The sequence below is a fragment of the Equus quagga genome, chromosome 8 (assembly GCF_021613505.1).
Source record: "Equus quagga isolate Etosha38 chromosome 8, UCLA_HA_Equagga_1.0, whole genome shotgun sequence".
Lineage (NCBI taxonomy): Eukaryota > Metazoa > Chordata > Mammalia > Perissodactyla > Equidae > Equus > Equus quagga.
The window spans coordinates 121,982,007-122,000,147 of NC_060274.1; the positions used below are offsets into that span (position 1 = coordinate 121,982,007).

Below are 18,141 nucleotides of genomic sequence, written 5' to 3' on the forward strand. Positions count from 1 at the left end.
CATAGGACAGACAGCATTTTAGCTGAGCACTGCTGCATGGATAGGATTGCTACAAGAAATGCCACCATAGGCAGTTGAAGCCATCTGAGGATCAGTACAATAAGTACCGACTAATCAGAACGGATGGCCAGACAATCAGAATGGATTGTGGGCAGTACCAATGTGTACAAGCTGAAGATCAGCCTGAGAAAGGTTCTGAGCACAGGCAGTGAATGGAAAGGGCCTGGGAGAAGACAAGGGGGGAAACTGGGCATGGCTGACATGGTATGGAAAGGTCCAACCCTGATTCTCAAGGTAATGAGTTTAGATTTTATCCAGGAGACAAAGGAAAACCTCCTCTCCTCCCCCTGGTCACCACACACACACATACACACACAGACACACACCACACACTCTGTGGCCTTGATCTTTTACACCCCATTAGGATCCTCAGAATATTTTCTAATACTCTCACATTCTGGATTAATTGTCCATCCACCATGTCTTCCTTTGTCACGGAACCTATCATGCTGAACTAGAATTTTCTCATTATGTGCTTTATAATCTACCATATTGAATACCAATATCCTCTTTACTTTGATTATACTGAAAGTTTCTTGATGGTAAGAACTGTATTTTACTTATTTATATATTCACAGTAACTATCAAAACGTTTAACTATTGAAAGTATCCAATACATGCTTGAATGAAGGAATAAAAGATAAGTTAAATGCTACGTTCTTATTTCTGCTACTGAATTATTATAGAGAGATCCTGTCTCATTGCAAAGCTCTTTCTCTCTCTCTCTCTTTTTTTTTGGTCAGTTTATTTTACCTTTCTAACAGAATAGGGTTTATAAATATTTACCCCTCTTTAAAGGTATTATTTTTAAATGATGAATATAAACTATTTCTCCCCATTGTCAGACTACTGTGGTTGTGTCATCGGTCTTAGAATTCTCGTTCCTTTCTATATACCTCTTACTCTCTTCTACCTGATTCCATCCCCACCTCCACCTCATAATTATGGTCACCATAATTCTCCTGCAGGAACCTGCAGCAATGTTTCTTAATCCTTTTTCAGGTTTAGAGAGCTATGAATTCTACATATAAAAAACAGTCCACACGCTCAAAATTCAATACAGTATGATTCCATTTTATAAAGTTCAAAAATAGGCAAATATAATCTAAGATTAATTAAGTCAGATAGTGGTTACATCTGAGGTTCCCTTTTAGGGGAGACGGCGAAGGCAGGGAGCATGAGGAAGGCTTCTGTGACGCTGGTAATATTCAATTTACTGATCTCAGTGCTGTTGACATGAGTGTGCTCCCCATATGAAAAGTCAATGGACTATATCATTTTAATTTGTGCACTTCTCTATATGTTTGTTTGTTTTTAATATTCCCCATGGTGAGAAAGGTTGGTAACTACTGCCACAGTTGACTACTTTTCAGACTCTGGTCAGAAACTGACTAGAGCAGAAATTGCTCTTAGAGTATCTGCTAAACATGTAGAAATAGGAATAATTGAGAAATGGAAGGAGACAATGGTGGCTGGGGGTAGGGCGTGGCCTTAACCCTCCTATAATCATTATTATGTACCCGGTACATACAAACAACCATCTTTCACTGTTCTGTGACGTGGACAATTTACACTTTCCTGACCTAACATAGTGTCAATAAAATCATCACTCTAAAACAAACCTCCAAGGCCTATCGATGATGGGCAAGAAAAAAGTCTGCTCCATAAAATCCTCCTAGAAAATCTTACTCTGCTTCTCTTGTATTTTTTTTTCTTTATCTCTGTAGCCTGTGATTATTGTGACAAGTGGGGCTGTGCTTTACCATCCTGGTTCTGACCAATAATGGGTTTTACCTACTGGAGAGAGGGCAGGAGGATGTTATGAAGCCACCATAGGAGTTCTTAATTGCAGACTACTATCAGAATATAAACATGAGAGTTCAGTCAGTATCAGGTTGGAGCTGTAGAATTGCGGGTATTGGTGCATATATCTGATACCCAAACTTATTACCCCACATTTCCAAAAACAGGCATCTGGTGTTAGGAAAACAGTCAATCAAGAGTACAGGAGTGCAGTACAGAGAGTGAGTCTTTCTAAAATTTCTTCCTCTTTAATCTCACTGCCCCGGCCAAAGGTAGGATCCACTGGTCATTGGTGGAGCCCATTCTATTTGTTCCTGACTGGGACTTCAACCTGCCTCAGTTTGATGTACAGACTGAACACACATCCAAATCAGAACCTCTCAGCTCTCAGAGCAGAGGTAATCTATTTACCCAAAACATGAAAGTCATTAATCAAAGTCAATCAAAACCTATGGGAGAGAGAACAAAACAATCCTATTCAAATGTTCAATTACTAACAGACATTTATTGAGTGTCTCATATTCCCAGACAATTTTCTAGGCACAAGGGAGCTTACACTCATCAAGCTTACTTTCACCTGAGCAAGTGGCTACAGAAAAATAAGTCATATTTTCTGCTGTTCCAAAGGGCAGAACCAATAGGTAGACCCAATCCAACTCTTTGCTACTTAGGAAGAAATAACAGATAATTTTTATTTTCAACTTTCTGTTTCTTCCAGCTCACTAACATGTATTCAATGACCATGTATTGTTTTCACAAATAAGAAAAAAACATTTAGAACTTCTAAACCTGATAAGTAGAGAGAGGCCGATTCCAGAGTTGAAGCAGACAGACAAACAAACAAAGATGGTGACGGATAAAAATTAGACCACCGGGGGTGAGCATGATGAAGTGTGTTCAGGAACTGATAAAGAATAATGCACACCTGAAATTACACAACGTTATAAACCATTATAATCCCAATAAAATTACTTGAAAAAAAAATAATGAAAGACGGTGTGGAGAGTTGAATGCATTGGGTAGAGGATTGGACCTAAGGTCACCACTGATTTTTGCCCCAATTCTATCCCACTATAAAGCTTGCTCCTCTGTTACTGTCTACATCAGTCTTCCTTCCTTCCATTCTAAACATCTAAATATCTCATTTTGCCCTCAATTGAAGATGAATCTCTACACATTCAGTTGTAATTGCATAATTATAAGGTATTATGTTGTAGATATGGACATTAAATAAACAAACAAATAAGAGCAAGGCAAGCAGAGGTCCATAAACCATACTTGCCTTTTTAAAACTCATAAATATTTTTTCCTTTTTCATTGTGAAGCCATTCTGTTAAAAATAAAATTAACAGGAATCATGTTTAATCACCTGTATCCAATTAGTTCAACTGGTTAGGATTTGGATTTAATGAGATTTATTCCAAGAATTTAACTCCCACATGAGGCAATTAGCTTCACTCATCTCCCTGTTCGGGACTCCACCCTTACCCAGGCCAGCCACGTCCCTAAGCATCAGAGTAGGAATCATTGCAAATATATTATTATACCTAGAAACTCAATGGAAAGCACATTTTCTTATTGAACATCTTCATATATGGACAGACAGTTGTTAGATAAATCATAAATCTTCTTGGAAGACTTCCAAGGATCACTTATAAGTGTGTTAAGAAATATCAGAAATGATTATTTTGAAATTTGGGCAAAAATAATAGTACTCACTTCTCAAACATGGTCATCTGTTTTGATTTCAAATGTGAATAAAAGTGTTGTGTATCATCTTTCTTATTAGTGTCCAGCCCAATCCAATAAAAATAATTAATATAATTGTATAGAAATCTGTATTTTTTCACAAGTCTTCTAGACGGTTCTTACAATCAAGGAAGAGTTGGGAAGCACTGTGTTAATAGCATTGCACAGCTCTGGTTCATATAATTATGTTCATGGACTACACGGACCATTAGAGAAAAAAACAGCACCCAGGACCAGATCTCTTGCCAGCAAGCAGGCTACAGGCATGAAACAAACAGTACCCAATTCATAATCTTGGCCTCATGGGTATTATGCTCTTTCCTGAACTAACTGGCACTTTTTGTAACACATACTTGAGGATTTTTTCACATACTGTCCACGTCAGGTCTTAGACAACATAGTCAGAGGAATCCGTACAGTTAAAAAATAAAGCAGCACAAAATGTTAATAATTTAAATTGTTTCCTAGGCTCCCACTTTTGCTGTATTCTATGATAACACATCCAGTCCCTAGACATCAGCATGCCCAATCTCAAAAGAAACATGCCTTCCTCTTATAAGCTCCCAGCTGATTTCCAAAAGCAGCTCCAACATTAGAAAGCTGAAGTTAAAAATTCTGATGCCATGAAGATGTATTTTACAATATTTCAAAATACATATATTTAATTCACACCTATGGTATGTTGCATCATAATATTTTTACTTTATTTTTTGCAGCAAGGAGTTGATTTCTCAAACTATAAACATTTCAGTACATTCAATAACATACATGATGGAAGTGGAACTAAATTTCATAGCTGGTCTATGTATATCTAAACTATAAATTCTTGTATTTGCCAAGAGGTTGAACTATGAACATGCTGGCAATGAGCTAGATTTAAATCTTGCTCTCCTCAAACATATTCTCTTATCCAAAAATAGCTCACCATGCAAAGATCAGGAAAACGAGACAGCACAGACAACAAATCATTAAGAAATAAATTACTTGTCTCCTAAAATATATCTATGTGCCTAACTCAGAAGTAACTGAGTTAGAGTAAATTATACTGAGCTTTACTCAACACTAATATAAAAATCTTGCATCTTCTACAAGAGAATATACATTTCACTTATATGAGATAGTTTTATGCATTTAAACTGAATAACAACTCAAATTACCATTAGAAATTTTATTTTAATCAATATTCAAAGTCCTCACAAATATTGATATTTGATATGCTACTTAATGAGACTTTTGAAGTAGTAGAATGGGTTTTTCTTTTAAATTAAGAATATGATTAGCCTAGTTCTACTAAGGGATTCCATTCAAAGCAAAGAAATAATACAACATTAAGCAGGTTTCTCACTGAGGGGGTTTTTTGTTAAGTTTGAAGGAAAATTAACAGTCACCATTTACTAAGAAGAGAATAGAACAAACAGAAGAGCAGAATTAGTGGTGTTGCGGACGCTGGCTCAAGGAAAGCATACCTTTCCCTCTTTCCTTCAGTGATGTCATACAAGCGGTTGGCACCTCCGTCAGCACAGGCTCTTAAAAGAGCTTCAAAGAGAAAAAAAACAAAGACTGTTTCAACACAGTGACAAATAAAAATGGCAAGCAATAGGATATATTGGAGTATATGAGGAAGCCATTTTGTGTAAACCTAATTCGGCCTGACCTTGTCTTTCCAAAAGGGCCTGACCGAGGCTGTTGAGCATGCATTGTATATCTGCTTTAGATATTCCCTATGGCAAGAGCAAAGGCCCTTGAGATAAAGGTGCAACTTCCCTCACCCTCCCAACGTTGGCATTCCCTTAAGGATTAAGCATCTTTCCTTAGGCTAGAAACTGACTGCTGAGCTCATCTCTGACAACCCAGCTCTAGACAATAGACTTGCCTCCTGCTCCGCCCACCGAGATAGCAGACCCACTACCTGCTGTGTCCATCAAGCGCTGTGCTGACAGGGCAATCTTGTGACTATTGTGGGAGAGACATTTCAATCATATGTGAAACATTCTGTTTGGGGGTATACAACCACTCTGTATACTTCACCTCTTTGGTGCTCTTTCTTCCTTCGGGAAGAAAGGCCCCAGGCCATGGTGCTCAGATTTCAGCTCAGAATAAACTATCCCAAATTTTCATTTATAGATTGGTTATAGATTATTTTCGTCAACAACAGGGATTGGTTATGGATTATTTTCGTCAACAACAGGAAGTTTAGAGCAGTATCTTTCAAATGATAAACATCAAAAAGCAGGCACTCAGGCATGCACATGATCACACTTCCCTCCTCGGATCATTTCACATTCAGCCAGTGACACTGCTGGTGCTAAAAACAAGCCTACATGGCACACACACAAGGAAGACAGAATCACCTAAGACAAAGCATGTGTCCTTTTAGCATCTTTCTCAATTCCTCTTATTAAATAAAGGAGGAGATTGTATATGGTATCTTCAGTATCTCTTGAAGCTTGTTTTCCCTTCTTTATAACAGAAGATAGGGCTTGCACAGTAACAGGCAACAGGACATGGTTATAACTTTGTTCCCTTATTTTACTCATTTTTACAGATAACTTTCTACTTCTGGAAGATATTATGGGTTTCCATATTTTATTGTGATATAAAAGATTTCTTTCAAAAATAAACCATAAGCATAGCATAACTTCATTTTAAGATATTAAGTAAATAATAATCTAGATAATGTGTGAACATTGTCAAAATTGTGAAGGCGGCACAAAATTGACTGAAACTTGGGGTAAAAGATAATCAAATAAGACCAGCTGTCTCTCTGGCTGGGGCTTATCTACCCCTTTCCTGCACTTTCTCTTTGCTGTCACTCTAGGATTTGATGTTGCAGATCAACTGTTCCTTGAAATTTTCTTAGGCCATGGACTACTATTTTTGTTGTTGTTGTTACTTCTCTAATTTCTAATTTTCCTAGAAATGTTCAGTATCTTAGCATCAATTGCTTTCTTATATTCTGTTTTTTTTAAAAAAATGTGCTTTACCTAATGATCGTAGATTAAACTTTTACCCTGGGCAATGAGAGTGAAGGGGAAGATGTCTGAGATTCCAGGTCCTCAGCCCGAACAGAGGAATGTCCTGCTTCCTGTCCCCAAAGCTGGTAACACCAAAGTCATAGGTCACAGAGACCAGCAAAGACCTCGAGGACCAGGAGCTTCAGAAGAAGCGAACCATTCTTTTGAGCTACTTCCTTGTTTTATGGCACTTATGAAATCACCTTACCTTTTGCAAATTAAGCTGCACAATTACAAGAGTGTTTACAATACATCCAGATTTCTAGGTGTTTGATAGCAGGTGGTATATTTCAAGGATATCTAATTGACCATATTGACAGAAATAAAAGTCTCAATGAATTTTCCACTAATCCATAATATGTGAGACTATTTTCTGTGTTCTATGTTATATCAGAAACAAAACAGAGTTTAAATGGCAAAAATGATGTTCCTTTTTTGCTTCAGCTTCCTCATCTATAAATGGAGATAATATCACCTATGGCATAGAGTTATTAAGCAATTAATGTATAATAATCATATATAGGGCTCATCACAATACTGAAACCCAGTAAGCCTTTAGTAAACATTAGTCTTCTTCCTCCATTTTTATTAGAATGAAAATAAAGTCTAAAAACCATTGTGTTCCTGGAAAAGAAAATCCCAAGCTACTTAAAAAGTGCAAAACAAAACTAAGAGTTTTTACAAAGATATCTAAGAGGACGTCTCATTCTACCAATTACCCACAACATACATTTCCTTAAAAAGAATGGCACCCAAATTCGAATCTTACCACAAATATAACTTGCAGAAAATCACAGAATATTCCTCACATTTCCTAAATATCAAAACCTAAAAGTTCAAAATCATCAAAAGTTAAAATAGAGAGATCATCTCACATATAAAATATGCTATAGAATGAATGAATAGGGAGATTGAAAAGATTAATAAACAGAAACAGACGATGAACTGAGTAATTGCCCTCAGAGTATATAAAACAATTCGCTGTAAACAAAATTAACAAGTATACGGGATCTTTTTACGTAAAAACAGATTCACTGAAGTAATGTGAAAATCTAAGAAACAGTTTTTAGTGGCTAAGGATTATCAAATAGAATGACATCAATTTTTCACACTATATTATTTTCCAAAGATCAGTTGAGTTCAACATTTATACCTGTTGTGTGCCAGGCCCTAAATAGAATAGAAAGATGACCAACAAAAAGTACTAGCTCTCCAGGCTCAATTATGGCGGAAAAAAGAGAAACAGAAGCAAATATATGCAATGCATGGTAGACTCTGATGAGTGCTATAATAAAAGCAACAAAACGCAAGGGGAGGACAAGGCAAGGAGAGATGAGTTTCAATGCACAAATCTGTAAAACTACTTATTAATCAACCTAGTTCAGCTAAGACCAGAGTTACTTTTACAATCCAAAAACTTCTTGTAATGCCTGTTACTTCTCACACCTAGATTTAAGGTGCTATCTTTAGAGCAGTTTATGAAAAGAGAAATAACTTTTTTATAGGAAGTCAATTTGCCCACATCTATTCCTGTTTTAAATGGCCAATGGAGTTACAATAACCATGATGCAATCTGTGGACTCTTCTCTCCTTACCTGGAAGTTGGGAGCAGGGGACAATCCCTCTGAAAGGACAAACAAGTGCCAGTCTGTCCCTAAAACTATTTTGTTTTGTTGTTAATAAAGCTTGACCAAAAAAGATGTAGTCTACCACTTCTAAATTTTATCAATAAAATATTTTCTATATACATAAATTAAATGGCATTTTAAAAATAAAATATTTCAAGCATAAATTACATAATGTTGGCATGAATTCATTGACAGCAATTTGAAAACCAAATAAATATCATTACTAACGAAAGTGACCAAGTAAAAGAACCAGAAATAGGGGCTGGCCCCGTGGCCGAGTGGTTAAGTTCGCACGCTCCGCTGCAGGCGGCTCAGTGTTTCGTTGGTTCGTGTCCTGGGCGCGGACATGGCACTGCTCATCGGGCCACGCTGGGGCGGCGTCCCACATGCCACGGCTGGAGGGACCCACAACGAAGAGTATACAACTGTGTACCAGGGGGCTTTGGGGAGAAAAAGGAAATAATAAAATCTTTAAAAAAAAAAAAAAAGAACCAGAAATAAAGGGTACGCTTAATGAATCAGCCTCAAAAATATGTTGACTCTGTCATCAATTTAACTTGTTCCAAGCTTTAATGAATATAAGTTATTGTATGGTTATCTTTTAATGTAAAAATTTCATTGGCTTATAGAGGAAAGTTTTTGAAGATCTGTCAAATACTACAACTTCAGTGGTTGAACAATTATTTACTATGCATCAGGCTGACAAATATCTGAAGAATAAAATACACTAAAATCTCAACATCAACTTTATATATTGGTCCTACCAAGAAGTAAATTAAATATATCTTAAACTTACAATTTTTTAATCTGATATAATGTAAATTAATGATAATAACAAATAATGAAGAGCTCCATTCACAATCAGAGGTTAATTGGCTATTTCAGTAATTTCTGTTAAATAAAGTTGGGCAGAAATAATTTGACTTTGCGAAAAGCAGACTATTAAATTCGTTTCAAGTATTAACATGGAAGAAAAAAGTAAAATCGAATAAACATATTACAGTATCAGTTAAACGAAAGAATACTAGATATGAAAGATTTCAATTCTAATCTAGATTAGCCATTTATTAGTCCTATGAGCTAATGCCGATGAGTCCATTTTGAGCTAATGCCAAGTGTGCTGATTCTAATGCAAAATAAAGATTATTACATATATTTTGCCAAATTCACAAAATTTTTCAGAGACAACATAAATAAAATTAGAAGGAAGTGGCATGGGGAAACAAATTCTCTCACATGCTGTTGGTGAGATTATGACTTTGAGAGACAGTGTGGCAGATTTATAAAATTTAAATGCGCATGCCCTTTGATTCAGAAATTCCATGTAGCCTTTATAAGCACTTGCCCAAGTTCACAAGGGCATATGTACAAAGATTCAATGTGTTCAAAGATATGTACACATTTCATGATTATGTGTAATCATGGAAAACTAGTAGCAAACTTAAATGGCCACCAGTTGAATATTGGTAAAATATATCATGGCCCTTAGTAAGCAACCATAAAAAAAGTCACTCTTACATCTATTTATATGTTCTCTCTCATAAGATATATTGTTATTTAAAACTTTAACTACATAACCCTTGGTCAAATTTTCCTTGCAATAGCAACTCAGAGAATATATAGGAGTATTAAGAATCAGCCAAAGGTTACTATGTTAAGAATGTTTATTAAGCAATCAGTAATCAGCACTGATAAGATGCACCTGCACTGGAGAATGGCTGCTAGACACAGATCCCTAAGGAAACTTGTAACAACTAGCAAAGGATAAAAGCCAGAGAGATCCTGGGGCTGTCTCCAGGGTCACTCTAGGAAGTGAGCGAGCTCCGCTTGAGTTGCCCAGGGTTCGCATGTTCAAATCCTGGGCACAGACCCATACACCATTCATCAAGCCATGCTGTGGTGGTGTCCCATATACAAAGTAGAGGAAGAGTGGCACAGATGTTAGCTCAGGGACCATCCTCCTCAAGCAAAATGGGAAAGTTGGCAATGGATGTGAGCTCAGGGCTCATCTTTCTCCACCAAAAAAAACAAAACAAAACAAAACAAAAAGCTAGAGAGACCCAAGAATCAATGGCTTCTATGGCCATGTGCGTGCCAAAGAAGAGGTGACTGAAACCTCTGAAAGCCACTCCTGCAAAATGACCAGACCTTCATCTGACTTCATTTCTTTCAGATAAACACCCACTGGTGGGAGTGCTGGATCATATGGTAGTTCTCTTCCAATTTTCTGAGGAATCTCCATACTGTTTTTCACAGTGGCTACACTGGGCATTCCTACCAAGAGTGCACAAGGGTTCTCTTTTCTACTGTCCGGCAACCTGAGAGGCTGGAAGCTTGGATCTACGATCTATCAGAGCCACCCAGAGAACGAAGCCAATATAATAAAGGTAAAGCTAGCAGACGACAGCGTTGTTTGATCCCATAGCCATAGCAACAGCCAGGCACTAGACTTTTCAATTATGTTAGCTATAAATTCCCTTTTGGGGTTCAGGCCAGCATGAGTTAGATTCTCTGTCATTTGAAACAGAAGGAGCCCTAACTAACACACACATTAACTTCTACTTCAAAAACACTGACTCTTCCTCTTTCTTATTTGGAGAATATTATCTTATTATGCCTCAACTCTGTGTTGGATCAAGCCTTTAGGGGAGTTGTGTATTTTCGTAGATGGTTTGGCTATTATTTATATACACTCTCACCAGTGAAGCCTTGATCAGGATCCAAATCAGTTAGTTCAGGGACATGGTTAACAGAGATGGATTAGCATGCTTTCCCTGTCAAGACATTATTTCATGTGGAGAAACTCATCCAAAGCATTTAATGGAAATATATGCCCTCTGAGAGAAATGGCAACAATTTACTTTGCTCATAGGAGTAACAAAACGCATAATTAATTGCTGTTTAGATAACTCTTCTAGGATTTTAGATGAAAGGTTTTATTTGTAGTATATTTATGTGCAATTACTAAGAAAGCTCACATTATTTGTAATATCCCACAAATAGTAAATGGAATATTCTTTAAATTTTAGCCAAGCCAGTAGCACAGAATTATCCTTATTTCAAATAAAAAGCAAGTGGTATTTATATTGAGCATCTACACGCATAGTTCTGCTAGTCCTAATGACCTGTTGCATGCCATGTAATGAAGATTTTTATTACCTTTAGGTAAATGTTGCTGCGTAAATTCTATTACCCTTCCCTCTGCCACCTTCTATCTCCTCCTCTCCTAGATATGCGCTACGGAGATAAAACGTGGCATTTAGTCATTCCTGATGCTATTTATAAAGTCTATAATCAGGTGCCTCTTTAACACTGAGTGACCCCAAATACCTCATTACCAAGAAATCTTAAAAACAGCCAAACATAAAACTGTCTGTTTATCCTAAAGTGGCACAGGGAAATTCTAAAAAATGAGTAAAGCTTACAATGTGTAAAAACTGCAAATAGCTAAGCAGGACGGAAAAACATGTTCTTGTATAGATGAAGCTGGAGTATGCATGCTTGTCCCAATGTGACTTGTTAGGAACGATTAAGGTGAGTGCATTTTCAATCATTAACTTTTTTACTAAATATTGGCCGTTCTTTAGGGACAAAGTGGCAAATACGTACACTCAATCTACAGTGAATAAAAAAAGATATAATAGACCTTTGTTGGTGTCGCTATAATACAGTGTTGCTCAACCTTGGCACTATCCACATTTTGGGCCTTTCTTATGAGGGGTTGTCCAGTACATCGTAGAATGTTTAGCACAATCCTTGGCCCCCATGCACTAGATGCCAGTAGCACCCCCAAATTGTGACAACTAAAAATATCCAAAGACAAGCCCAAATGTCCCCTCATGGGCAAAATCACTCCCAGTCTACAACCAATGCTCTAACAAGAGGACCACTTATACCTCAGCAGGCTGCCCAAGGTCCCACAGAATTCAGCTGGATGACAGATCGCTATTCTCTAAACTTCCAATTTAAAAGCTAGACCATCACCCAGAAACTACATTCTACCTAGCCACCAAAGTCAGGTGAATTAACCAAGCAATTTATGTCCTAGCTAAATTGCCTTCATCTCTACCCCAGATGCAAACCTACCACGTTATCTTCTATTTTAGACTTTTGGAATCTTTAGTAAGTCCTATTATACAATCCGTACATGCATCAGATATCTGTGATACTCTGGCTGACCTTCTAGCATGATCCCAAGCCATATCCATTGTGCCTCCTATTCACCCGAGACCCTATTACGAAATTATTGCGACAAGTCACAACAGTCAAAGGCAGATCCTTCTGACTGTCTTCTGCTGGGTAGTTCACATCATCTCCCGAGTCAGACGAGATAAACAACAACTGTATAGATATCACCATAAATGGTGAGCATGAAAAGTGAGAACTTCTATTAGCTCACTTCATAATATACAAACACTGGTAAAGCAGCAGCGACAAAATAATGAGATGTGACAGATCTCTGTGAGTGAGCAAAAATAATAAAATGCCTAGAACTACCAAGAAGAGCTGGAAGAGAAGAAAATAGCAATGATGGTGGCTGGTCCACTTGGCAAAAGTAAAAGCTTTTAAATAAAATTGACTTTATTGATGCAAACACATTACATAATAGAAGAATGCAGAGAGATTTGGAACTCATTTGCCGCCTTGCCTGTTTCTTTGGCACCCAGAATTCCATCCCCTCTCCTTATCTTGTAGATCAGTGGTAACAGATCTCAGAACGTATATGGGAGACATATTTCAAATGAGAGAGTCATAGTTGCATATATCAAAAGTGAAAACGTATCAGATCCTTTGTTACACAAAAAAGTGACGCATTTATCTTATTTTGTAGCGACAGAAGAAAAAAATACCAAATCATATCATCTCTGTACCTTTTCTAATACCTTTGACAAGATATAAAAATATTTTAACACAATTTACTGAATTTCTAGCAAATAAATCTATTCTCTTAAACAATCGTTAAACAATAACGATTAAATCTAAATGGTAATAGGAAGTTAACTTCAGCAATTGGGCCTTAATACAAAATAATTAGAAATTAAGAAATAATTACATATTTTTATTACCAAGTAAGGTAATAACTTCACATATTATAATCTCATAACTTGACTATACTCTTTTTCAAACTGAGGACAAATAATCAGAAGCTAATTCTTCTTCCTATTTAGGGGGAAAAAAAAAAAGCGTGGGGGAACTATTTGAAGACTGAGTAGAAAGAAGGGAGAGGAAGCAGGGATAGCGTCTCCAAAAGAGACGGAAAGAAGAGGAATCACTGGGTTCGGGTTAAAAGCAAGAGGCAACTACCCTAAAAGTCACACCGGGCCTTCTTTAGGCCAAGAGTTACAGCCATATGGGACAAAGCACCATTAAAGAGCCAAGTACTTAAAGGTGGTGAATAAATGCCTCATTAACTACCACTTTTCTTAGTTTGTAAGTTATCTCAGTGCTTTCTTAGTCTGTAAATTACCTCAGTGCATTCTTAGAGATAAATTAATCTTAGTCTTTAAAGCATGATTTATCAAGTCACGAAAAGGCTTACTTTTAAAAATAGTTTTTAATAGGCCAGTTGCTTTCGAGTTTAGTCAGATAAGGGACCAGCTATAAGAGACAAAGTTGAGAGACAGTCAAAGACCAGATTAAGCAGCCCAAGGTATAGAACAGAGTTTAAGTATAAAAGGAAGGCATTAAGGGTTTTAAGTTTGAGAGTGTTCCGTTTAATTTACCTATCAAAGATCGTTCTTCCTCTTATGTTGGGAAGAGGTTAGAGAGAGATGAGACTGGAAGTAATGAAGCTAGTTAGGAGGCTATTGCACTGTCCAGGGAAGATGCCGGCTTAGACCAGGTCTGTGGCATTTAGCAGGGAGAAATGGATGTACTTCAAGTTACATTCAGGAGGTGGAATTGACGGGATTGGCTGAGGGAGTGGATATGGAGGGTTGTGCAAAATGAACCAGAGATGACCCCCAGGTTCCTGTCTTGAGCAACTGACAAACACTGGGGCCATTTACAACTGTTTAGCATTCCCTATACTGTTTACTTGTTCCAATGGTTGGCCACAATCCATAAAATATTTCTTGCCATTCTTGCTCCTCTATCATCTTTCAAAATTTTCCTGTTCCATTTATATTATAATCATATGGGCCAACCTATGCTCTCCTTACAATGAGAGATGTAAAGTTTTGAATAGCTCTTCTCCCACTTTTCTCTACATTGCATTTACCTCAAGGTGTCTCTGCCTAGTAGAAATGTTTTATACTAATGGTATTTAAGAATTAAAAGGCATTATCAAAAGTTTAATAAAAATTTAAAACATGAAGTACACTTTGTAAGATAGATGCATTGTTAGTAAGTATTGTTCAGAGTAGTTTTATTGTTTGGGCTTGAGTTTGGGTTTCTTTGTTTGTTTTCATTAATCTCAAATCACAGGAAACATGAAACCGAACTGTTAGAAAGAACCAGAGGTAACTCTGGATGTGTAGGGTAACTTCTGGTGAAAAAGACCTGGTTTGAAAGCTCAGGAAGAACTGTGATGGCAAATACCAAAAGAGAAAACTAAAATAGGTCAGTTTTTTCCTGCTTATCTTTTTTAAAATTATAAGAATAAGACGTGTTATTTTCAGGAAATTTAAAAAATAATGGAGACTATAGAGATGGCAAATAAGCACATGAAAAGATGTTCACATCATTTGTTATTACAGAAACTCAAATTAAAACCACAGTAAGATATCCCTCCATACTTACAAAAACGGCTGAAATAAAATACTGTGATTTTATTTTACATCAAATGCTAGCAAGGAAGCAGAGAAATTGGACCATTTTCACTTTGCTAGTGGTGCTTTATTACAACATGATTAACCTCACAGCAACCTGAAAGGCTTGTATTTTATTTCCTGTTTTACGGACAAGGAAAAGAGCTCCAAGACACAAAGTGATTTGCCCCAAGTTACGCGACAGATTTTTCTGTCATCTTCAGAGTGAGAACTCAGACGTTGAAAATAAGAAGACTTTTCATTTATGTGTTAATGGAGTTAGAATTAGAATTATTGTAACAGTGGAGCCAAAATTAGAACCTAGGTTCCCTTGATAATAAAGCTCATATTCTTTCTGTTATACCAGGAACCCTCCACTGTGCATTCGAGACAGCTCAGCAAAGCAAAGTGAAGCATAAATGATGAAACAATACAAGCTTACCGTGTAAGAACCTTCAACACCAACTTCACTGCTAACAATAATGCCCACGGTTTTTCCAATGCAATAAGATACATGGTAAGAGTCAGACAGGTTCACATCTACTGATCCAATAACCCATTCGCAGAGCTGGCTACTGTCCTACTAAAACCAAATGGAGAACAGGTTGAAGAAATCCTAAGAGATCTTTTAAATGTCAAGTCACTTTTACTGACTTTAGCATACTGGAGAAAATGCAGTTTGCCTTCTGTATCTATCAGGTTTCAGTCAGGAGACAGCATGCATAATCTGAACAGAAAAAGTAATCTGAACATGAGAAATTAACATGGATTGGACTAATGAGGTGGTTGAAGGTAGAGAAAACAGGAAGAGCAGATCTAGGAACCAGCCACTGCCCCTAAGACTGAGAACAGACAACACCGGCAAGAGTTCAAGGGCAGGACTAGCCAGAAATCCTCCCTCTGAAGTGCAGGGGACACCATTCACAGGGAGGTGCTGGCCTCGTAATTCACTAGGAAGCCTCCTGAAAGGTGCTGGAGGAAGCCAGTCAAGGGAGGTGTCCCACTTGGCAGTAATCTGCCAGGAAACCTCCTGAGGAGGGCGTCAGGGGACAGAGAAGGTGACAGGCACTGCCGACCACCAGGCACTGCAGAAAAAACCATGCATGCTGCAGGCAGCTGACATGACAAAGACAGTGGAATCAGGAAGAGAAACCCTTCGTCCAGTAACGTCCCTCCCATGCCCTCTGTGGACACAGCTTAACATCATACTCGTTACAAAGGAGAAATGCCCAAAAGGCCCAGCTCTTGTTATCTCAGAGCAGATAATGACAGATGGATTTGGAGCTGAGACAATAAATTGATAACTTCATTAAAAAAATATATTGTTCTTTCCCACTCAGACAGTGAACATTTATTTATCCAATTGGGCATTTCCCAACTGTTTCAATATCCTGAGAAGTCTAGAAGAGTCATTTCCTTCTTCCCCTCACATTCTACTGTGTCCCAGCCACCTTCAAGCCTGATGTGGTACCTTGCATGCACAAGCATTCCTTAAGCACTTGTTGAACTGAACTGAAATACCTCACAGCCCAAATGTCTTTGAAAGGCTCCGGCTATTCTAGATTTTTTAAAAATACTTTTGATCTTAACTCACAAGGGTGCAAAAGGTGCTATGGGATACTGAGTTTATTATGTATTTTCCCATAGAGATCTGGATTAAAATTCCAGCCTGAAATATAGAACAAAGTTATAAAATGCACTTTTGTACTTGTGTACATCAAAGGACACTTCTCCATCTATGCATCCTTTTTCAGCAAAGGAGTAAAATAATTCATATGAAGGGATAAATCAAAATATCCCTAGTATTTGTAATCCTAAATTTTTACTTTCAAAAAAATATAGTACAGACCTGAAGGAAATCCTCTGAATATATAAAATGCATCTTACAAATTGAGAAAAATTTTAAATACATTAAAGACTAAGATACCATCTCTATGACCACCACCTAAATTGCCAGTTGTTATCATTCAGTACTTTGCATCACAAAAAACTACAGAAACATATTCTCTAGATCCGTCCCTAATGACCCAACCTACTCTCCTGCACTTACCAGTGATATACACTCTTCTGGACGTAGGGTTTACCTTTACAGTTTGGCTTTTGTTTTTAATTATTTTATTGAGGTCATATTGGCTTACAACATTGCGTAAATTTCAGGTGTAATCACTATATTTCTGTTTCTGTATAGACTGCATTGTGTTTACCACCAACAGTCCAGTTTCTATCTGTCACCATACACATGTGCCCCTTTACGCCTTTTGCCCTCCCCGTCATCCCCTTCTCCTCTGGTAACCGCTAATTTTATATAGCATGCATTTGCATCAATGAGCAATATATAATATTGTGTGATATGTGTTATTTTCAATTTTTTAAAAATAGAGTTGTGAAACTTGATTTTATCACTCAACATTATGTTCTTGAGGGCTTTCCATTTGGAAATACAAATCTAGTGCATTACATTAATTTAATTACTCTACAGAGTTAATGAATGTTTCAAAAATATTTATCTGATCTCCTATTACTAGACGTTCAGGTGGTTTACATGTTTTACTATTTTCTAAAATGCTGAAATTATCATTTAGATGCCTCCTTGTTCACATATGAAACATTTTCTCAATGGTATATACCTAAATGGATAATCACTGAGTCAAAGAATATACACATTATTAATTTTACCACATAATATCAAATTGCTATCAACAATGACCGTATCAATTGACACAATTGTATCCATTTTATTTTTTTATTTTATTTTTTTAAAGATTTTATTTTTTTCCTTTTTCTCCCCAAAGCTCCCCGGTACATAGTTGTATATTCTTCGTTGTGGGTCCTTCTAGTTGTGGCATGTGGGACGCTGCCTCAGCGTGGCTTGATGAGCAGTGCCATGCCCGCGCCCAGGATTTGAACCAACAAAACACTGGGCCACCTGCAGCGGAGCGCGCGAACTTAACCACTCGGCCACGGGGCCAGCCCCCTGTATCCATTTTATTTTTTAAGCAGTAAACTGAAACACATACACTAGCCTCTATTTGCACTAAATAGGTGTGCACAGAACTTGATTACAAACTTGATTATGACTACTCTGGGAGAAACAGATCTGTCTATCAGTAAAAGTCAAAGGTGCTGGTTGTCAATGCT

The 18,141-nt window shown here is 37.2% G+C and overlaps 1 protein-coding gene across 6 annotated transcripts in view; it reads right to left on the minus strand.

Annotated features, from left to right (window-relative positions):
- Window positions 1-18,141, minus strand: part of TPK1 (thiamin pyrophosphokinase 1) — a 314,996-nt gene that overhangs the window by 190,040 nt on the left and 106,815 nt on the right. For 5 of the 6 annotated variants that reach the window (XM_046670705.1, XM_046670706.1, XM_046670701.1 and 2 more), the window contains one exon: window positions 5,079-5,148. The exons of the other annotated variant lie outside the window; for it this stretch is intronic. In XM_046670705.1, the coding sequence (XP_046526661.1) occupies window positions 5,079-5,148 (70 nt within the window). The remainder of the gene's footprint in view (window positions 1-5,078; window positions 5,149-18,141) is intronic. 6 annotated transcript variants of the gene reach the window in all.